The following is a 20,843-nucleotide window of genomic DNA, read 5'->3' on the forward strand; positions in this document are numbered from 1 at the left end:
TACCCCCCCCCCCCCGCACCCCCCAAAAAAGGAAAAGAAAATGAGGCTCTGATGACTTCCTGGACATTTACCACCACCTAATTGGGGAACAAGGGAAGTCAGGATTGTCTAAGAATTTTCTTGATGTTTGAGAAAGTAGTGTGAGAGAGAAGCTCATAGATACTGGTCAAGAAAGCTTCTGATAGAATGTGGCTGAGCAGAAAAGAAGGTAGAAGGGTGATGAAAAGGCAGGGAAAGTGGTCAAAGCACCAGGCACAGGGAATGGGGTCTGGGCCACCTTGAGTGAAATGGGTGTCAGATTGGTGATAGGAGTGACTAGTTATCATATGAGCCTCAAACCTGGCTCTACTCAGCCTAAGTATGAAATACCATCCAAACTTAAATATCAACTAGACCCATCAGTAGTTTTATGGAACAATGAGTTTTATACTCATTGCTTAGCACTGGGTCTGGCACATAGCAGGTGTTTGAAAAATATTTGTGATCTGGGTGTAGTGGCACACACCTGGAGTCCCAGCTACTCAGGAGGCTTAGGTGGGAGGACCCCTTGAGCCCAGGGGTTTGAGTTTGAGACCATCATGGACCACAGAGCAAGAGCCCCATCTAAAAAAAAAAAGAAATTAATTTGTTGTACGGATGAATGAATGAATCATGCCCTTGGGCTAACCAGCCCTTGGAAGAGAGATTGCACAATCTGGAAGTTGTACCTCTAAAGATAAGGCAATGTTTATAAGCATATAAAACAGGTGAGATTTTGCATTATTTTAGGGAGGCAGGACTGTATGGTTTTCTATGATCTTCTCCTTTTAAAAATAATATTTAGAACTTTAGGAATGAGAATTGTTGATGTTTATATAGATTTCATCATGTCCAAAAGTTATTTTTTAGAGAATATGATATTATCCTGTATTATTATATTTAGGCATTATACTATAATTACATTGCCCAGAGAAACAGTTGAAAACAATATATAGTTTAATTCTATAAAAGGTATATGTTCATGGGGAAAACACTGGAAGGAAGCTATAACAAAATGAGGATTACTGATGGAACAGTAATTCTATCAGTCTTTTCCCCCCCAAATTTTCTACAGTTAATTTGTATTACTTTTATAATTTTTATGCATTTTTTTGTGTTAAAAAGTTAGCATATAATATGGTATAACACCTTTGCCAAAGTTTGCCCTTTTTAAAAAAATCCCTGGCACCCATAAATTGCAACTGATATTTGAAATAATGACATAATAGTACATAGACACACACACACACACACACACACCAAAAAAAAAAGAAGAAGAAGAAGAAGAAAAACCACACTTCCCAGACTCCTTAGAGTGTAGTCCTCCCTGTGTCACATGACACGGTTGATTTGCTGAAGATGCCCCATCATCCACGGCCTGGGATTTCCACTTCATGGCCTCTTCCCCACATCTGCATATCCCTCTGGCTCCCCTGGCACCCCCACTCCACCACTGTCAAGAGCCTCAGAAATGGCCTAAAGGACAGGTCGTGCAGCCAGAGAAACTGGCTGGCTTCACACCGTGGACTCCACAAACAGCTGTGTATGTTTTACTTGGGGTTACACCATTTTGAAAACGACCAAAAGTGCCAAGGTATTGGCCTACAGATGAAAAAAATAGAAAAACGAAACAAAACAAAATAAAACCCCAAAGCTTGTTTGCTTTCCTTTTTTCCTCCTCCAGTTAGGTAAGAAGTATGAATAATAGTGCTTCTTCCCTTTGGATGATGCCTTCTCAGTGGTAAATCAGAGGCACAGCTAAAATGAACTTTGAGTTTTAACGAGGTGTTCTATTTGCATTTTTAACTAGACCCAAAACAAGCCTTTAGAATGACATCAACTGTTTGAGTCAGCTGTTGGCTTGGGCCTCCACCCAGAATTTGAGGTCATTGGTGGGCATCCATGAGGAGCAGGAATAATTTTTTAAGCTTGTTGACTGGAGGGCCTCTAAAGGCTTTCATTGGTGCTGGTGTTAAATATGATATGGATATAAAAGTGAAAATGGCTAGAAATGGCCATCTGATACGTTAAGTATGCCTATTAGAATGCTTTCCATCTGCTCGGGCTTTGTTGGAGGAACCTCCATGAGACTGGAGCGTTATTTAATCTGGAAAATGTTTTACTTGTTGCAATGATGAAATGTAGGCTAGATATCAGCTGTGGGGGACCGACATTGGAGGAGCAGGAAAAACAGCCATGAAGAAAAGAGCTCACAGAAGCTGAATCATATCTTCTTCTGATTAAATCAGTATTGTTTTATTGAGTAACTGTAAAGTGAGAATGTGTTAGGTGAGTAGAGTGGTTCTAGTGTATTTATCTCATCGGGATGAGTTTTCATCACATGCATTTTTAATTCTTTGGAAAGACACTTAAAATTAATTGAGGGATGACTTGTAGAGTACCAGTTTGAGAAAACTAGTCAATGACATTTCTTTGACTAGGAAATGTTAATGTTGCCTGTCAATTAATTAAAATTTTCTTATAGCATGTGCTAAATGGTGACACTTGGCTGCTTGTGGGAGCTTGTTACATTTTGAACGCATGGGGCACATATGCAGTGCTTTCTAAGAAGCCACTTGGGGTCCTTCCCACTTTTCTCTTTCCCTTCACTGACAGACTTACAGTGTGCTGCCTTGACACTTCAGTGCCTCTCAGCGTGGTTCTGCTGCCTCTGATGAGCTTGTGTCTAGCAAGGCAGAGTATTTCCCAGAGCCAAGCTAGCTTGAGCAGGACTGTCCTATAGCTTTATGACATGGTGGAAATGTTCTGTCCATCTGGGCCATCCCACACAGCCATCACTAGCCACACATGACTCTTGAATCCTTGAAACGTTGTCTAGAGCAACTGAGGAACTGAATTTTAAAATTCTACTTAGTTTTCATTAACTTAAATTTACATTTAAGTTAAATTTAAATAGCCACACATGGCTAGTGGCTAATTGCAGCCCACTGTTCTAGCATTTCATACAAATGGAATCATTCAGTGTCTGGCTTCTTTCACTTAATGTTAAGATTTTAGAGATTCATTCATGGTTATTACATAATCAGGAGATCATCACTTTTATTGCTGAGTAGTATTCTATTTTGTGAATATATCACAAGTTGTTTTTTCATCTGTTGATAGACTTTTGGATTGTTTCCAGTTAGGGGCTATTATGATTAAAGTTACTATAAACATTTGTGTGTAGATTTATTGGTAGATATATGTTTTGATTTTTCCTTTGTGAGTGGAGTTTTTAGATCATATGGTAAGTGTACGTTTAACTTTTTAAGAAATTGCCATAGTGTTTCCCAGAGTGGCAGCACCTCCTTATATCCCCAACAGCAATGTCCTAGTTGTTCCACACCCTCACGGACTTGGTGAGCCATTCTGGTGGGTGTGAAGTGCTCTCTCCTTGTGATCTTAATTGGTATCACCTTGATAACTAATAATGTTGAACATCTTTTCATATGCTTCTAGGCCATTTGTATTTCTTCTTTTATAAAGTGCTTATCCAACCTTTTGCCCTTTATTATAAACAGAGTTGTTTTTGTCTTCTTATTATTGAGTTGTAGGACTTCTTTATGTTCTGGATGCAAACCCTTTGTTAGATGTTTGTATTACAAGTACTTTCTACTACATGGTTTGCCATTTGAACAGCAGATGTTTAAAATTTGATTAAGTCCATTTTGTTTTTCTTTCTTATGGTTCCTTTTTTTTATGGTTACTGCTTTTTTTTTTTTAAATATTTATTTATTTATTTATTTATTTATTTTTAGTTTTCGGCAGGCACAACATCTTTGTTTGTATGTGGTGCTGAGGATCGAACCCGGGCCGCACGCATGCCAGGCGAGCGCGCTACCGCTTGAGCCACATCCCCAGCCCATGGTTACTGCTTTTGTGTCCTAAGAATTATTATTTTTTTTTGTATCTCAAGGTCATAGAAATTTTTCCTAGAAGTTGTAGTTTTAGAGTTTATGTTTGGACCTATAATCCATTATGAATTAATTTTTGTTTATGATGTGATACAGGGTTTGATGTTCATTTTTTAAAAAATATTTATTTAGTTATAGATGAACACATAGTATCTGTATTTATTTTTATGTGGTGCTGAGGATCAAACCCAGTGCCTTACCCATGAAAGGTAAGTGCTTTACCATTGAGCTACAGCCCCAGCCCCTCATTATTCTTCTATTTGGATCCACCATCATTTATTGATTTTCCTTTCCCTAAGAATTATCTTTGCCTTAAGGAATTTACCTTTATTGAGAAACCAATTGGCTGTTAATGCATAGGTCTTTTTCTAAGTTCTAGTCTGTTCCCCTGAAGTATTTTCTATCTCTATGCCAATATCACACTATCAAGATTATTTATTGTAGCTTTGAAATTAGGTTGGATACTTTATGTCCTTTACATTTTCCATGAATTTACAAGGTTGTTTTAATATTAAAAAATTAGTCAATGAAGTTTACCATGTTAATTTACCAAAGGAGAAAAAAAACAAAACCTTATAATTTGTCAATAACTGTGGAAAAAATCTTAGGTAGTACTCATTCATGGTAAAATTTTTTAGCAAACTGGGAATACAAGAGAGCATACCAATGTAATAAATGATATTTAGGATTTATGTAGATAAAAATGTTAAATTGTGATGTACTGATATTAAGATTAAGAACAAACGCTCTTGATATTTAGCATCATAATTGGAAATTCTAGCCAGTGCAGTAAGGCAAGAAAGAGAAAAGATACATTTGGAAAGAAAGAAGTAAAACATTATTTGAAGATGACATGTTTGTTTATGTAGAAAATTCTGAGTCACCAAAATTTGAATTTACCAAAGTATAAGTTATAATGTCTACACAAAATAATCAATTATATTTGTGTGTACTATCATCAAACAACTGCAAATAAAATTAAAAATAATTCTATTTACTGGGCTAGGGGTATAGCTCAGTAGTGAGCACTTTCCAACATATACAAGGTCCCAGGTTCAATCCCCAGTGCTGGGAAAAAAAAAAATTCTAGTTACAGTACCATTACTAATATAAAATACTTAGGAACACATTTCACAAAAGATGTGTAAGACCTCTATACAGATAAATGCAAAACATTGCTTAGATAAATTAAAGATGTATATACTTGTGTATTCATATATAAATATATACATTATGCACATATATTTTTCTACACATAGGCAAATTGGTTTAGAGAGAAGCAGAAGGAAAGAGTGAATAAACAGAGAGCACACTAGCATTGGCTAGCTATATATGGATTAGAAGCCTCAATGTAGTTAAGATGTTGTTTCTCCCTAAATTGAGATATATATCTATATATCTATATATATATATAGATATATAGATATAGATATAGATATAGATATAGATATATAGGATGTGTGTGTGTGTGTGTGTGTGTGTGTGTGTGTTGCTGGGGATTGAACCCAGGGCCTTGGGCATGCAAGGCAAGCACTCTACCAATCAGAATCCTGCAGGCTTTTTTATTTTATTTTATTTTATTTTTTAAGAATGGTTATTTCTTTTTCTTTCTTTTTTTAAAATATCTTTATTTTATTTTTTTATGTGGTTCTGAGGATCAAATCTAGGGCCTCATACATGCTAAGCGAGCGCTCTACCACTGAGCCACAACCCCAGTCCTTAAGAATTGTTATTTCTGATGGTCAAAGCAATGATTTGAATTTACCACAGTAGTTAATGTGATGTGCTGTTACTTGCTAAGTAAAGGAACAATGTGATGAAAATAGTGTTTAGAAAAGATTTTTCTAAAAGTCAAATGGGATGGATTAAAATGGGAGGTAATTAGAGATTGGGAGACTGGAGGCCCTTAAGTGATCTAATGCACAAAGATTGGGCTCAGGTAACCATAGAAGAGAAGGAGAGAGTCAATAGATTCTTAGTGGAATGAATGTGCCAGGAACGAATGTAGAGTGCAGCGTGTGTCAAAGATGCCTGTTCAGCGGCTGTCAACTAGGCAGGGGCCCTACCTAATCACTAGTTGTAGTATGGAGTGCCGTGACCTGCTGCAGAGGCAGGAAGAGCAGCAGGAAACAAAGGAGAGCAGCTGATGGTGACAGACAGGTGTCAGGGAGGGCTGCAGAAGGGAGCTGCCATTTAAGCTGGATGATGGAGTCAGTCCCACGAGAGAGAAACAGTGGGAAGGGCAATGCACAGAGGTATTGAGCACTAGGCTGGTTTCATACATAGTAGAAAATCCAGCACAACTGGGTCAGAGACAAAGCTGTAACAGACAAGACTAGGACCAAATCATGGAGGGTTGAATACCATCTAAAATCTGCCACCTGCTTCTCTCTCTCCCTTTTCATTTTGTCAAAGACCCATCAATGACATGCCGGTGTGTGTACACATGTAACTCCAAAATTCCTTGACATTATTATACTACAATGAAAGGAGAGGGCATCCTGTGAGCATCACACCACGGTCTTCCCCACGTCCACCCTTGGCTTAAAGTTACATTCTACTACTGTCTGTGACCCATATTTCTGGGAGAGAGGGGTAATTTGCAAACTGATTGGAGATCATGTTTATAGGAAGGATTTCCTTTCCCTGTGAGTTTTACAATTGAGAATTAGCTAGGTATGGACAGACTTTGTGACCCTCCAGTTTACTCTATTAGCAGTGTATTAGTTGAAGTATATTGGTGTATCTTTCTTAGCTGTCTATCAACCAACTCCTGACGTCCAGGACACACAGGATGTAAAGATAAGGGCGTCTCTGGTTTTCTATGTCTGAGGTCCAGCACTCCAGACTCTGAAACTTTTCTAATAAAGGGAGTTGAAGTCTGAAGGGTTAAACCTTTGTGGTCTTGGAAAAGAACCCAGATGAGTACACCAGTGCCTTTGGGGAATGTTTAAAAAGCTTTATTTCCTGTGAGTTATGGAATTTCCATCATAATAGTTCAGAGAAAGGAGGTCAGGAGGGAGTGGAGCAGCAGATATTTGGAAGAAGAAAAAGTGAAGGTTGACTGGAGTCATGTCGTGTGTGTGTGTGGGTGTGTGCACACTTATGCCTGGGCCACCATGTGCATGTGACAAGGAGACAGGGAGGCAAGGATTGTGAAGGCAAAATATTTTCTTTAATCTCTTTTTAGAGTGGGCCTTGAGGAAGATAATGTAAGTAAATGACTGTCCCATGGTCGGTTGTCTTTCATATGCAGACACTTGGAGGGACTCCATAAAACTCTTGAACGATACAAATAGGACTATTAAATTCCATTACCAGTTTTCACAATTACCTTGCATTTCTTTCCATGACAGTGAAATTACTGAGCAAATTCTATGTTGATGGAAAGATATGTTTGTTCTCCTGAAAAAATTCAGATGAATTTATGATTCTGCCTTGGGTTTTCCTCCTTCTTCATCTTTTGTGACACTGTTCCCTCTACTCAAAGATTCTTTTCCTCTCCATGGATGCAGCTAATTTCTACCTCTCTGTAAAGTCTCAGCTCAAATCCAGAGCTGCATTATCTTCTGAACTCTAGAATATAATAGATACTTAATAAATGATTGACAGTTCTTGGTAAATTTTATGTTTGTTATTGTTGTTAAGCCCTACCTCCTTCCAATACCTACAATAAGAAAAATGTTTGTCTTTCACATTTTTCTTAAGTATTCTTTTTGATACATAGTATTCCAATTGGCTTAGGTGAGCAAAATTGGAAACATCCTAATAATTAGTGAGCACAACTCTTTCCAGTACAGGAATTCTTCATTAGTCCTTGTTAAATCACATCTCTGTATTCTTGTACACTGTCAGCCTCACAAATAAATGGGATTGATTATAGTATTTACTTTTATCAGGAAGAGATTTGGATGTGAGTAACAAAAAACCTAAAATAGTGGTGGCTTAAACAAGATAGAATTTTATTTTTGCCTCCCCAAATCCAGGAAATAGCTACACAGGCTTTTGTTTTTCTTCTATGCTATATAAGACATTTGTTCTCATATTCACCTCGTGGCCTAAGATTGCTGCTCCATCTCCAGCCATCATGCCTTTTTTTTCTAACTAGAATAAACAAGAAAAAGGGAGAGGAGAAGGGCACACCCTCTCTCTTCAAGGATATTTTCCAGAAGTTGTAAACCACTATTGCTTATATCTCATTAGCTATAACTTAGTCCCTGGGCCACATCTAGCTGTAAGTCAGGCTAATAAGGAATAGTCATGTGCCTGGCTAAAGTTCTGAGGTTCTATTCTTGAGGAAAATGAGAACAGATTTTGGGAGACAGTTAGGAGTCTCCATCACTCTACTGATACTGTTACTGTAAAGATTAAATGAGATAATATGTACACTATAGTTAGAACATACCTGTTACATGGTATATGCTCAATAAGTATCAGACATTGTTTTTATAATTAACCTTGATAGATAGTCATCCATCCATTCACTTTATTAATGTGTCCCACATATATTGAGTGCCCCCAATGCTGAATATTATGTTTCTATTTAAATGCCTCTATCAACAAGTAAAAGAAGACCATCCTCTAAATCAGCTCACCTTTTCTTGAACAGCTCTAAATATTTTGGAATTTTTTATTAGACAAGCCTAAGCTTCCTCCCTAATAATTCATGTGTCTTGGCCCTTATCTTACCTTTTGGGGAAAAAAAAAATCATGAAGTAAGCCCATTCCCTCATCTGGATTTTTCAAATAGATGAAGACTGCTATCAAGCCTCCCACTTCTTTTCCTTGTTTTAAACAGGCATTTTGTTATCTCATTATTTATCTGGCACAAGGGCTGCCTAAGAGGGAGTAGCCCTTCTGTAAAGGGCTAAGTGATAAATATCTTTGACTTTGTGGACCACATGATCTCTGTCACAACTTCTCAACTCTATCGTTATCATGCAAAACCAGCCAGAAATATGACATTAATGAATAGATGTGGCTGTGTTCCAATAAATTTTTATATACAAAAATTGAAGTGGCAGGCCAGCTTTGGGCTTAGGTTATAGTTTGCCAGCCCTTGATTTAACTCATGAGAATCCATCAACAGCATTATTCTTGAGTGGTATTTCTCCTGAAGGTGAAAGCTTCCTGTATGTCACTCTTGATTTTTCTTATGCTTTTTATTTTTTTTTCTTACCTTACTGCTTTGTCTAGGATTTCTAAGCATCTCCTGAATGTCCATAGCTCTAGCTGTACTTTATGGTCTTTCATTTCCCTAGTCATTAATATATGTATGATATATGAATATATATATATATATATATATATATATATATATACACACACACACACACACACACACACACACATATATAAAAATATATATGTATGTCATACATATCACATTCATATATATCATATATATATATATTACAATAAATCTGTGGCTTGGACTTGCTACTTTGACAGTCCCCTCTTGTTCTCTCATTTCCTTAGCCCACATGTGCTTTGAGGGAGGAGGCAGACAATTTACTAATGAGCTAGCCACTGCTAACATATAAAATGTTTTATATCATTATAGATGTGGAAAGTATAACTCAAGATTAATAATTTAGCCCCTCATGGTCATGCCACTGAGAGTCAGGAGCTGATCCTAGGTATAGAACTGAAATTAAAATTTGAGTAGACTTGGGGAGAGAAGGATGTGTATCTGGCAACAGTAAATTCAACACCACATCACTGACACAGCAGAGCTGCTGAACCTGGGTTGTTGTCTCTCATGAAGACATTTACAAGGCATAGAATAACAAACATTTCCCCTGAATTGGTAGTTTTCAAAGTGTTTCTTTCACAGCCTTATGGAATAGATGATTTCATTTTTATTTTATGGGGGAGGAAATCAAACCCAAAAGTGGTTAAAAGATTTTCCAGAGGTGCCAGACCCTATGTCTGGATGTTTGATAGTTCACATTGCTTTTCCATGGAAAGTATGCCCCCTGTCTTCATCTTGCTAACTCTGACTTATCTTTAAAAACTCAGCTCAATCATCAACTTCTCCAGGAAACCCACTCTAGAAACCACTCCCACCTTATCTCCTCTGATGGGTGCTCTTCCTCTGTGTTAATGCAGATCATAATCCTGTTTGTACTGTACATTGTCTGGTGATTTATTAGGTTGTAAGGAAAACAAAGGTCAGATTTGTGACTTATTTGACTTTGTACTCAGCAAATATTTGTTGAATAAAGGAATGGGCTGAGATGGAGCCAAGTCTAGTGCTCCAGGGAGTCAGCTGTCTGTGATGTTGCTCATTCCTGAATACAGCTGGAGGTGAAACAAAGACCATTGCTTCAGCAGATTGGATATAATCCTCAGCCTTCCAGAGACAAACTCAAATAAAATTTCGATGTGAGGAAAGGAGTGTGTGCACTGGTAATGGTAAATTCAGCATCATGTTACTGATATAACAGAGCTGCTGAACCTTGGTTGTCTCTTGTGATGACATCTGTGAGGCATCATAGACACTTCCCCATGACCATGAGCCTTTACATACATCAGAACCAAGCCCATGGGGTTTCAGGCTAAATAGAAGAGAAAGCAGCATAGTCCGTGATTAACAAAAGAACTTCTGGAGTCAAGCTTCTTGGGTTTGAGTTCTGTCTCCATTATTTTCCAGCCAAAGATCCAGGATAATTTTTGGCAATTGACCTAACTTATCTATGCTTTCATTTATAATCTTCCAATGTGGATAACAGAACTTTATCTGTATTTGCTATCTATTGCTATGTAACAAATTACCCCAAATTTATGGCTTAAAACAATATTCATTTATTACCTTACAGTTTCTGGGCTCAAGAATTTGAGAATGGCTTGTGTGGCTAAATGTCTCTCATGAGATTACAGTCAAGACGTAGGTGGTGCCTACAATCATCTGAAGCCATGGCTGAGCCTGGGGAAGCCACTTCCAAGATGGCACACTCAGATGGCTGTTGGAGGGAGTCCTCAGTCCTTGGCATTTGTCCTGAGAACAAGTGGAAGAAGGAGAGAAAGAGCAAGGAGGAAATCCCAATGTCTTTTATGGTGTCAATCTTGAACCTACACTCGTCACTTCCACCACATTCTGTTATGTTAGAAGGAAGTTAGGAGGCACAACCCACATTCAAAGAAAAGGGAATTGGCCTCCACCTTTTGAAAATAAAAGTATCAAAGAATTTATGAACATATTTAAAGACTATCACACTATCTTATAGGATTGAGTGAGACTTACATGAGATAATAATCATGTCTTTTAAGCCTCTCGTACCTTGAATTGCTTACTTCATGGGTGAGAAAGGACAGATCAACTGTCAATGTGAAGGTTTGGGTCTGAAAAGGTGTCCTTTAAAAATTACAGCAAAGATATTAAACCCAAGTTAGCACAATAAGCCCTTCAAATTATCTGTACCATTCCTTTTTTTTTTTTTTTTTGGTGGTGCCGGCGATTGAACCCAGGGCCTTGTGCATGCAAGCATGTGAGGCAAGCGCTCTACCCACTGAGCTATATCCCCAGCCAGTCTGTACCATTCTTAACATGCAAAATTGTTTATGATGCACTTTAAATTTTAAAAAGCACCTACAGAACAACATGTACAACATAAACTGGTATTTGTGCAATTATATACATGCATCTTTGCACATTGATGCATGGGAGTGTTCTGTAAGGAAGGCCCTTGGAATATTAACAATGGTTCTCTCTCAAGGTGGGATTAGTGCTTTTAAAACATTTCCCCGTGTCATTTTCTACATTGTTTGATTTTTTTTTTTTACACTGAGCATATACCTACAAAATTAAAAAAAGAGGCATTTTCCAAAGAAAAGCAAAAAGAAACCAAGTTTGGAAGTAAGATGCAAAAGGTGGGAAGGGCTGGGGTGTTGAGCTAGGATGTGCTGCTCTTTGTGGCTGTATTTTACCCTGTGAAGAAGGTGATTGCTAGGGTGTGGTCAGATCCTTTAGGGTAGCTGTGAAGACTGGTATATGCTGAGAGCAGGCGAGAGACTGTGTGAGGGGACATGTGAGTAATAAAATAAGGGGAAGTTGATAACTTTTTGGGAAAAGCGAATATAGGAAAACAAGGAGAAGAAGGACATCTGTGAGGTGAAGAGCAAAGGCAAAGCAAGCTGGCACTGACCACAGAGTCTGACTGCTGATGAGCGGCCTTGGGAGAGAGCTGTACCTACTTGTGATGGGCACCTTCTGGTTCCAGAGTGCCTTGTATGTCCTTTATAATTGCACCTCCTCAGATGAATGGAAATTGTTTCATCTTCCCTCTATTAGTAGGGTTGCTAGCAGGTACTAGCTCTCCAGCCCATAGCACAGGACCTAGCGTGGAGAAAGGGTCCAGTGATGTATTGGGAAAATAAAGATGAGATAAACTAGTTTTTGAATAATACCTTTCAAAATCAAAGGTTTATAAAATTGTCTGTTGATATTCAGGGGAATTGTTTTGATATTCAGGTGATTAGTTTCTTATTTAAAAGAAACGGGAATTTAAATGTTTATATTTGAGGGAGGGGCTGGAAATACTGCCTAAAGTAGTTTTTTGAAATATTTAAATCTACCTTTAGTTTCCTATTTGTCTCATCTCATCTGTTCTTTGTTCACTTTTCCTTCTTTTTCTGACCTTTAAAATGAATAGAAATTTCTTATGATACTAATTTTTTTCTCATTACCTGCGTCTTTTAAAAAAGTGGTTGCTTTACAATTTAGAATATGTATCTTCAAACTTATCACAGCCTAACTTTAATTAATAGTATAATGATTCATGTAGAGAATAACATTGTCACAGTCTAGCCCCATTTCCCCACTGTTGACCTTTGTGTGTTTGGTTATATATTTTACTTCTATATTTGTTATAAACTCCACAATTCATTGTTTTAAATGGTCAATGATCTTATTACTATCACAATTGTCTTGTTTAAAAAATGAGAAAAAAAATGTATTTACCCACATGCTTAGCATTTCAGACTCTTTGTTACTTTACATGTAGGCATATTTCTATCTGGCATTTTCCTTCTGCCTAAAGGACTGTCTTTGACTATATATATACATACATACATACACATATACATATATATGTATATATATATAGTATATGTATATGTATGTATGTGTATATATATATATGTGTGTGTGTGTGTGTGTGTGTGTGTGTTTTGGGGGTTGTAGATGGACACAATTACCTTCATCTTTTTATTTATTTTTTTAATATGGTGCTGAGAATTGAACCCAGTGTCCCACACATGCCAGGCAAGCGCTCTACCAGTGAGCCACAACCCCAGTTCCTGTCTTTGTCATTTCTTATAGTGAAGGTCTACTAGCGATGAATTCTTTCAGCTGTGTATGTCTGCAAAAGTTTTTATTCATTTTCATTTGCAGAACACATTTTTTTGCTGAGTATAGAATTCTCCGTTAACAATGTTTCTTTTTTTTTCTTTCAAATTCAGTACTTTAAAAGATTTGCTCCACTTCCCTCTGGGTTGCATTGTTTCTGATGACATGTCTGCTGTCATTCTTATTTTTTGTTCCTCTTTACTTATTTCCTTGACCTTCCTGAAGTCTGAACTCTTTCTCTTCTTCTCAGGTACACTGTTGGGTTCTACCTGAGTTTCTTTTCCTGCCCTATGGCTTGGACACTCTCCAAGTAATAAATTCGAGCCTTTATAGGGCTTACTTCATTTTTTTTTCTTCTTTCAGAGATCACTGTTCCGTTTTTCCTGTCCAATGTCTGAAAACCATTGTTCTTTGCCTCACCCACATCAATTTGTTTAGTTATCAAAGGCGAGATAATAAATTTGGTTCTTATTATTCCATTTTGGCTGGAAGCAGAAGTTCTGAAATGTTTAAACACCCTATCCCCCCATTTTTTTTCTTTTAAACATTTTCTTTTGATTGCAAAACTTCTTAATCAAAATTGTACTATATTTTGTATTAATTTAGAATTATGAGCTCAGTTTTGGAAACATGCTCAGTGCCACATTGTTTGATGTTATCTCTTTTCTTACAGGACACATTCAAGCTGAATTTTTAAATCACTGCAAGTTAATGATGGACCAGAAATTGCAGAATGTAATCCTGAATGAAAGTCTTCAGATTTTTTAAATTTCTAAATTTTTTTGCTCCACATAACAGAGGAAAGAAAATCTATCTCCATGTTAAAACTCTGATCTAGAATAAAATATTCATAATAGGAAATTATAGCTGGGAAATTTTATTTGGCTTTTAATGTACTTAATTGAAAGGAGTCATCACGTTTCTCAGAAGCACTTGTTTAGATCTGATATTGTTTTAACAATCACTCGTTTTCTGGAAATCTTGACATGATCAGCAGGGAGGAGCAACAGCAGTAGCTGAAAACTGCATTGGTCAAGATGACTTCTGAAGAAATGGCAGCTTCCGTTCTTATCCCTGTGACTCAGAAAAAAGTGGTGTCTGCCCAGGTGGCCCTAGATGAAAATAATGAAAACTCTGACATCTGTATTCCAAAGGCACATACTGTCAGGCAAGCTGGGCAGACCTCTTATACCATCTCACAACAGAACAAACTTAAAGAAGAATCTTCTGGAAGCCACTTGCCTAATGTTCTCTCCATAGCAAGGGAGAAAATGCTTAGTGATGAGAACAGCAACGAAAAGTGCTGGGAGAAAAGCATGCCAGATTCTGTGAAAAACCTTAACATTAGCTGCAACAACATTCTGCGAAACCATCAGCGTGGCCTGCCTCAGAGCCACTATTATGAAACGTGCAACTCTGTCACGGAGGAAGGCCTGTGTTTGGAAACTGGAATTCCTTCTCCACTGGAAAGAAAGGTGTTCCCTGGAATTAAACTGGAAATAGACACACCTCCCATGAGCATTAGTCCTTCAGGAAGTCACTCTGAGACCATCGAGACCCACAGAGTGCAGCCTGACAGCAACATGGCAGTATTTAATTTTCATTATGAAGTTGACAGAAGAATGTCAGAGGCTTTCCATACCCTATCAGAAAACTTAATTTTGGACGATTGTGGAAATTGCATTCCACTTCCTACGGGGGAGCAAAAGCAAGATTACACAGCATATACTTGTAAACTGGTAAACTTGGCAAAAAACTGTGATAACAGGAATGGGCAGCTGCAGTGTGATCATTGGGACACCTTGAATCATAAATACCTTTGCTTTGAGGGTTCAGGCCAGAAGGATGACGTGATATGCTCTAGTGATAGCATTTGCAGGGGGGATTTCACTGAAAGTGCACCTACTAAGACTTTTTTGAGCCATTTTGAGGATTTCCCTGATAATTGTGAAGATACTGAAGAAGACTTTTTTAAAAGCAAAAAGGAACGGTCCACTTTGTTAGTCAGGAGATTTTGCAAAAATGACAGGGAAGTAAAGAAATCTGTGTATACGGGGACGAGAGCAATCATGAGAACCCTGCCTTCTGGCCACATTGGACTGGTTGCTTGGAATTACATTGATCAGAAAAGAAATGGCCTCTCACTGCCTTGTGGGAAAGTCATGAAACCTCTGCCCACAGTGGAGATAAGGCACAGTGGGGGCCGATGTCTGTCAGAAGCCCTGTGGTCTCCGGTAAGAATTCAAGTTTATTTGATCATTTCTTTAAACTTGATCTTTTCAAAATCCAAATTTCCATTGTCTTAATTCATGAAAAATATTAAGTCTGTCAAATTACAATTTTTAGTGGGAGCATTTGTAGCTGTTGGAAAATAGATACTCCAATTGGTAGCTATCAAGATTGAGTCAACTCTGTAACACTGTAAGTAAGCAACAAAACACATGTTCATGTATCCACAAGAGTGGAGGAATTAGGGAGCTTTCTGGTAGTAGAAAAATGCCTCCATTCATTGGCTATCTTTGGAGATAAATGTCTGAGTCCCCTTCTATGATGTAATTCATTGTTGTTTTTAGGTTTCCAGATGTAAAGGAATTTAAATCTGGGTTTCTATATTTTTCCAACCAATGGTCCCTGTCTCTTCCCTCTTAAATTTTTCTGCTGTGGTCTCAGACCTTTGACAAACTGATGAGACCTGTGGACTTAGAACACTGCTTTTAAATGCATCAAATGAAATAGAAATCCTGTAATTATGTTGATCAGATTATAAATTTTTCAAAATTGTGATATGACAACTTAAGTGCTTCCTTATTAACACACTAAATAGTGATGTCTAGAAATATGGTAACTACCATAATTTTAAAATAGTGATGAATGTAAGAAGGGAATGGTTTGCTTGGGACTTTCTCAATTTGAGTACTATAAGCTCCATCCTGGGAAACCCCTCAGTCCTGAGCTAACTAGGGCTACAAGTCACCTAAATGTCAATATTTAGATTTGTTGCCTGTTTTCATAATTGAAGGAAATGCTCAATTTCCATTTGAGATTAATAAAGATTCATTTAAAAATTCTCATCCAAATCTCCAGGCTCTGATTTCTGTCCATAGTCTGTCCTCATTAAGAATCTCGCTCTTGGGGCTGGGGATGTGGCTCAAGCGGTAGCGCGCTCGCCTGGTATGCGTGCGGCCCGGGTTCGATCCTCAGCGCCACATACACACAAAGATGTTGTGTCTGCCGAAAATTAAACAATAAAAATAAATAAAAATTATTAAAAAAAAAAAAAAAATAAAATAAAAAAGAAAAAAAGAAAAGAAGAAGAAGAAGAAGAAAGAAAACACCCCAGGGAAGCTGTCTTAGCATAGAGTAAAATAAGCAATATGTGTCCTCCTAAATACAACCCCACTATTAGAGGTTATTTGAATTCACCATTGACACTCTATAGTTGCTTTAGATACCAGGGTCTATATGTAAAAAACAAACAAACAACAACAACAACAACAACAACAACAACAACAAAACAGAATATCTATAGGAATTAGACCCAATATGGATTTCTTTGTATAAGAGATTCTTTGGAGAAAAGTACTTGTGAAAAATAAAAGGGGGAGAGCAAGAGTAGGCAAGGGATGCTGCTAGAGCTGGATACTGATCTGCCATGTATGGAAGGAGAAGAAAGAAAAAGAGGAGATTGCGTTAGAAAAAGCCTCAGATTGTGGTACTGCTCAGAGAGTCTCAGTTGGCTCATCAGGAAGCTTTGGCACAAGATTGTCTCTGAATGAGTTAACATTAAGCAGAAATGGCCAAATTCCTAGTACATCATCAGGCTCATCTGTGTTCTGGGAGCTGCCAAAGGTCATGGCCTTAGCTTAAATACCAGAATGGCTTCTGAAGGTGCTGCATTGGTAGCTCTCAGCTGACTGCTCCTATTGGTGGCTGGTCCACTTTTTAATCTGAGCAGCTCATGTCTGTGGCTTCCATGTCACATAACATGTGTCTTTACAAGAACCTTAAATGTAACTTACTTAGAATTGCCCGGTGACTGTTTAATCCTGTGTTATTGTATAGAGTTTGCTGAGTTCAGGGTGTAGTTGTATTTTATTTACATTTTGATTCAACATTGATAAGAATAGATGAACTAGTGACATATTACAGATTCACAAGAGGAATTCATCCCATCCAGCACCCTTTCTCTTTTAAACCACAGAGGAGCAGGAAACAATGTCCTGGAGGACTTGAATCACATTTCCCAAATCACTTGTCAACAGCATGCAGAAAGTATCTAAATCAATGAGCCATGAGGTGTTGAGAAGGTCAAGAAAAGTTCACTATGCAAATGTAATTATTTTCCTAATTGAAAAAAAAATGAATGAGAAAAATGTGTTAGATTGCTAGCCACTGGGCACAGATCTCTACATCTGTGAAAGGTGTCCTATCTGATCACATCCTATGACTGATTTTAGAGATGACTAATATTTTACTACCACTGAGAATATTTTTACAGAAAAAATCATTTCAGTAACTATATAAACTAAAGTATAATTCATTTATTTTTAGCCAAAAATCATCTCCCAGAATAAGTCATATACATGTAAAAGTTGATTTTTTTTACTTCATAATTATCCATTAAATATATTTATGGGTAATAGTTCTTAAAGTGTTTCAAAACATATTGATCCATATCTCTTCCTCTGTGTTTAAGACAGTACCTCATAGGGAGGATGATCAATAAAAAATAATTAAATGAGTGAATAGTTATTTCAAATATATAGCATACTCAATGAAACTTTTACATTCCACTGATATCCAAAGTATATTGGGATTCGATATGGTTCAACTATTTCTTTCAACATTGGAATTCAGTATGGTTCAACTATATATATATGTATATACACACACATACACGCACATATATTTATAGTTTAAGTCTTACTTACATTGGATATTGAGAATAGTTTCATATATATATCACATATAAATAATAGTTTATCATAATAGTTTATCAATAGTTTATCATTTATGCATTGGTACCTTGGTTCCTCTTTGGTGGGTAGCAGAATCAGCAATTTGCAATGGTCTTCACAATACAGTGCTCCAGGAGGAAGCCTACAAATGACACATTCTTTCACCTTTCTTATAACTGTCTGTTGCTATTAGTGTCACTAATTAATACTGTGCCATGGAATCATTAGCATCTTTCCGAAAATTAGTTTTCTTATAAAGTTTAGTGTAAAGACAATTTAATAGAATGAAATGATACTGTGGTAAGTTGACCCTGTATGTCAGCATTTCATTTGTTTTACATCTGCTTACCAATCGGTAATTATGTTTTTATCTTGTTCTTTTCAAACCCTACGTAGATAATCTAATAATCATAAACACTTGGTGGTGTTTAATTGGAATTCATCAGCTATATTAAATATCCATGCTGATAAATTGTGACACAATAAAATACAATTACTTTGAATATAAACGTAGTGTTTATTATATGTTAGGAATTATACTGGGAACATTATTTTCTCAGTTAATCCTAATAGTGTAAATGAAGACTATTTTTTTATTTTGTTAATGAAGAAAATGAAAGCAGAATGTTTAGCAGTAATTTCTGAATAAGATTTGTAGAAGGATTAAAATCTTGTCTAACCCTGAAGTCTGCATTCTTAACTATTAAGGTATACCCCAGAAGCAGCAAAGCAGTTTGGAAACGTACTTGTATTGATAGTGACTCCAGCCTTGTTGACCAGAGAGCATTCACCCACCAACTGATGAATAAGAGAAGCTGTTAGGTACTTTATTCTGACTCTTCCCACATTTTCCCCTCTGTACTTCCTGTGTGCAGTCCTGGATATAAACCTTGGCTTATTGCTGAGAATTGAGTGCTCATTCTGTTCTTGGCCCTCTTGTGTTTGTGCTTGGCCATCTCAAAGTCTGGCGGATGGCCATGGATGTGGACATGTTCCTAGGTTTGCTGGTGGTTCAGAGACCCTGGAAGCCCACTCAAATGCTGGTGAATTGAGGAACCTGCCAATCAGGTTTGCTGGCCTTCCCTCCAACTGGAGTATTTGGAGACAAATTTAGTCTGTTTATTATTAATACTATATTATGAAGGAAAAGGTCTTTGTAAGAAAGAGGCTAAGGTGGGTATTTTTTGCATTGGCAGGGTCTGAACTGGCTTAACAATTTGTCTATGTACTCAGCATCTCTAGCTTTTTCCATTAAAATGTTTTCTTAAGATAAAGCAAGTTTCCCATGAATGCTGGGATTCTATGCTGTAAATTCACCAAGATTTGGGGTTCCATTCTTTTGTTGGTGGGTATTTTTCCCTAGATTCCTTGTCTGGGTAGCCTCTGACTGGCTACTGTGGTTATCTTCAGGAGAGTAAATATTTTGAATTCATATATGGGGGAGGATGATTTACATTCTTGAAATGTACCAAAAGAAGATTATTGTTCCTTCATTTGATATCAGATAGAACAAAACTCTATGAAGATGTTCTGGAGAGAGATTTCTTTTTTTTTATTGGTTGTTCAAAACATTACAAAGCTCTTGACATATCATATTTCATACATTAGATTCAAGTTGGTTATGAACTCCCAATTTTACCCCAAATACAGATTGCAGTATCACATCGGTTACACATCCACATTTTTACATAATGCCCTATTAGTAACTGTTGTATTCTGCTACCTTTCCTATCCTCTACTATCTCCCCTCCCCTCCCCTCCCATCTTCTCTCTCTACCCCATCTACTGTAATTCATTACTCTCCTTGTTTATTTTCCCATTCCCCTCACAACCTCTTATATGTAATTTTGTATAACCATGCGGGTCTCCCTCCATTACCATGCAATTTCCCTTTTCTCTCCCTTTCCCTCCCACCTCATGTATCTGTTTAATGTTAATCTTTTCTTCCTGCTCTTCCTCCTTGCTTTGTTCTTAGTTGCTCTCATTATATCAAAGAAGACATTTGATATTTGTTTTTTAGGGATTGGCTAGCTTCACTAAGCATAATCTGCTCTAGTGCCATCCATTTCCCTGCAAATTCCATGATTTTGTCATTTTTTAGTGCTGCATAATACTCCATGGTGTATAAATGCCACATTTTTTTAATCCATTTGGCTCATTTTCTAAAATTCTTCTTTAATATGGGCCCCTTTCATGTTAATGGGGATCCACTTCGTGTTTGGAATATAAACCTTGCTGCTCGACCCCTGATAGCTTAGTTGAAAACTGACATGTTTACTGTCCTCCCTCCTCTCTCTCTTCCCCTCCCCAACCATGGAGAAAAGAAAGATTAACATTCTTCCATTAACTACATAAGACCAAAGAAACACTCTCCCAAGGATGTAAGTTAAACATTAATTAGATGTACTGATAATGATACTTATAAGAGAGCCCTTGTGTCTCCCTTGGTTAAGTGTTGTGTTTTCCCTGGCAGTTAGGATGGTAGCCTCTGTGACCTGAGTCCATTGCCTTTCTCCTTTATTAGCAAAGCAATAAATTTTTTTTGTTTTCTTCAAAACCGTGTGCTCATTATTGGATCAGCATAGTGGACAATGACCAAGCTTT

The 20,843-nt window shown here is 37.2% G+C and overlaps 1 protein-coding gene across 4 annotated transcripts in view; it reads left to right on the plus strand.

Moving 5' to 3' along the window:
* Plce1 (phospholipase C epsilon 1) overlaps window positions 1-20,843 on the plus strand; it is a 371,015-nt gene that overhangs the window by 94,827 nt on the left and 255,345 nt on the right. For all 4 annotated transcript variants that reach the window (XM_048801772.1, XM_015500030.2, XM_048801774.1 and 1 more), the window contains one exon: window positions 13,955-15,515. In XM_048801772.1, coding sequence (XP_048657729.1) covers window positions 14,319-15,515 — 1,197 coding nt within the window. In that variant the 5' untranslated portion in view covers window positions 13,955-14,318. The remainder of the gene's footprint in view (window positions 1-13,954; window positions 15,516-20,843) is intronic.

The sequence above is a fragment of the Marmota marmota genome, unplaced genomic scaffold (genome assembly GCF_001458135.2).
Source record: "Marmota marmota marmota unplaced genomic scaffold, marMar, whole genome shotgun sequence".
Lineage (NCBI taxonomy): Eukaryota > Metazoa > Chordata > Mammalia > Rodentia > Sciuridae > Marmota > Marmota marmota.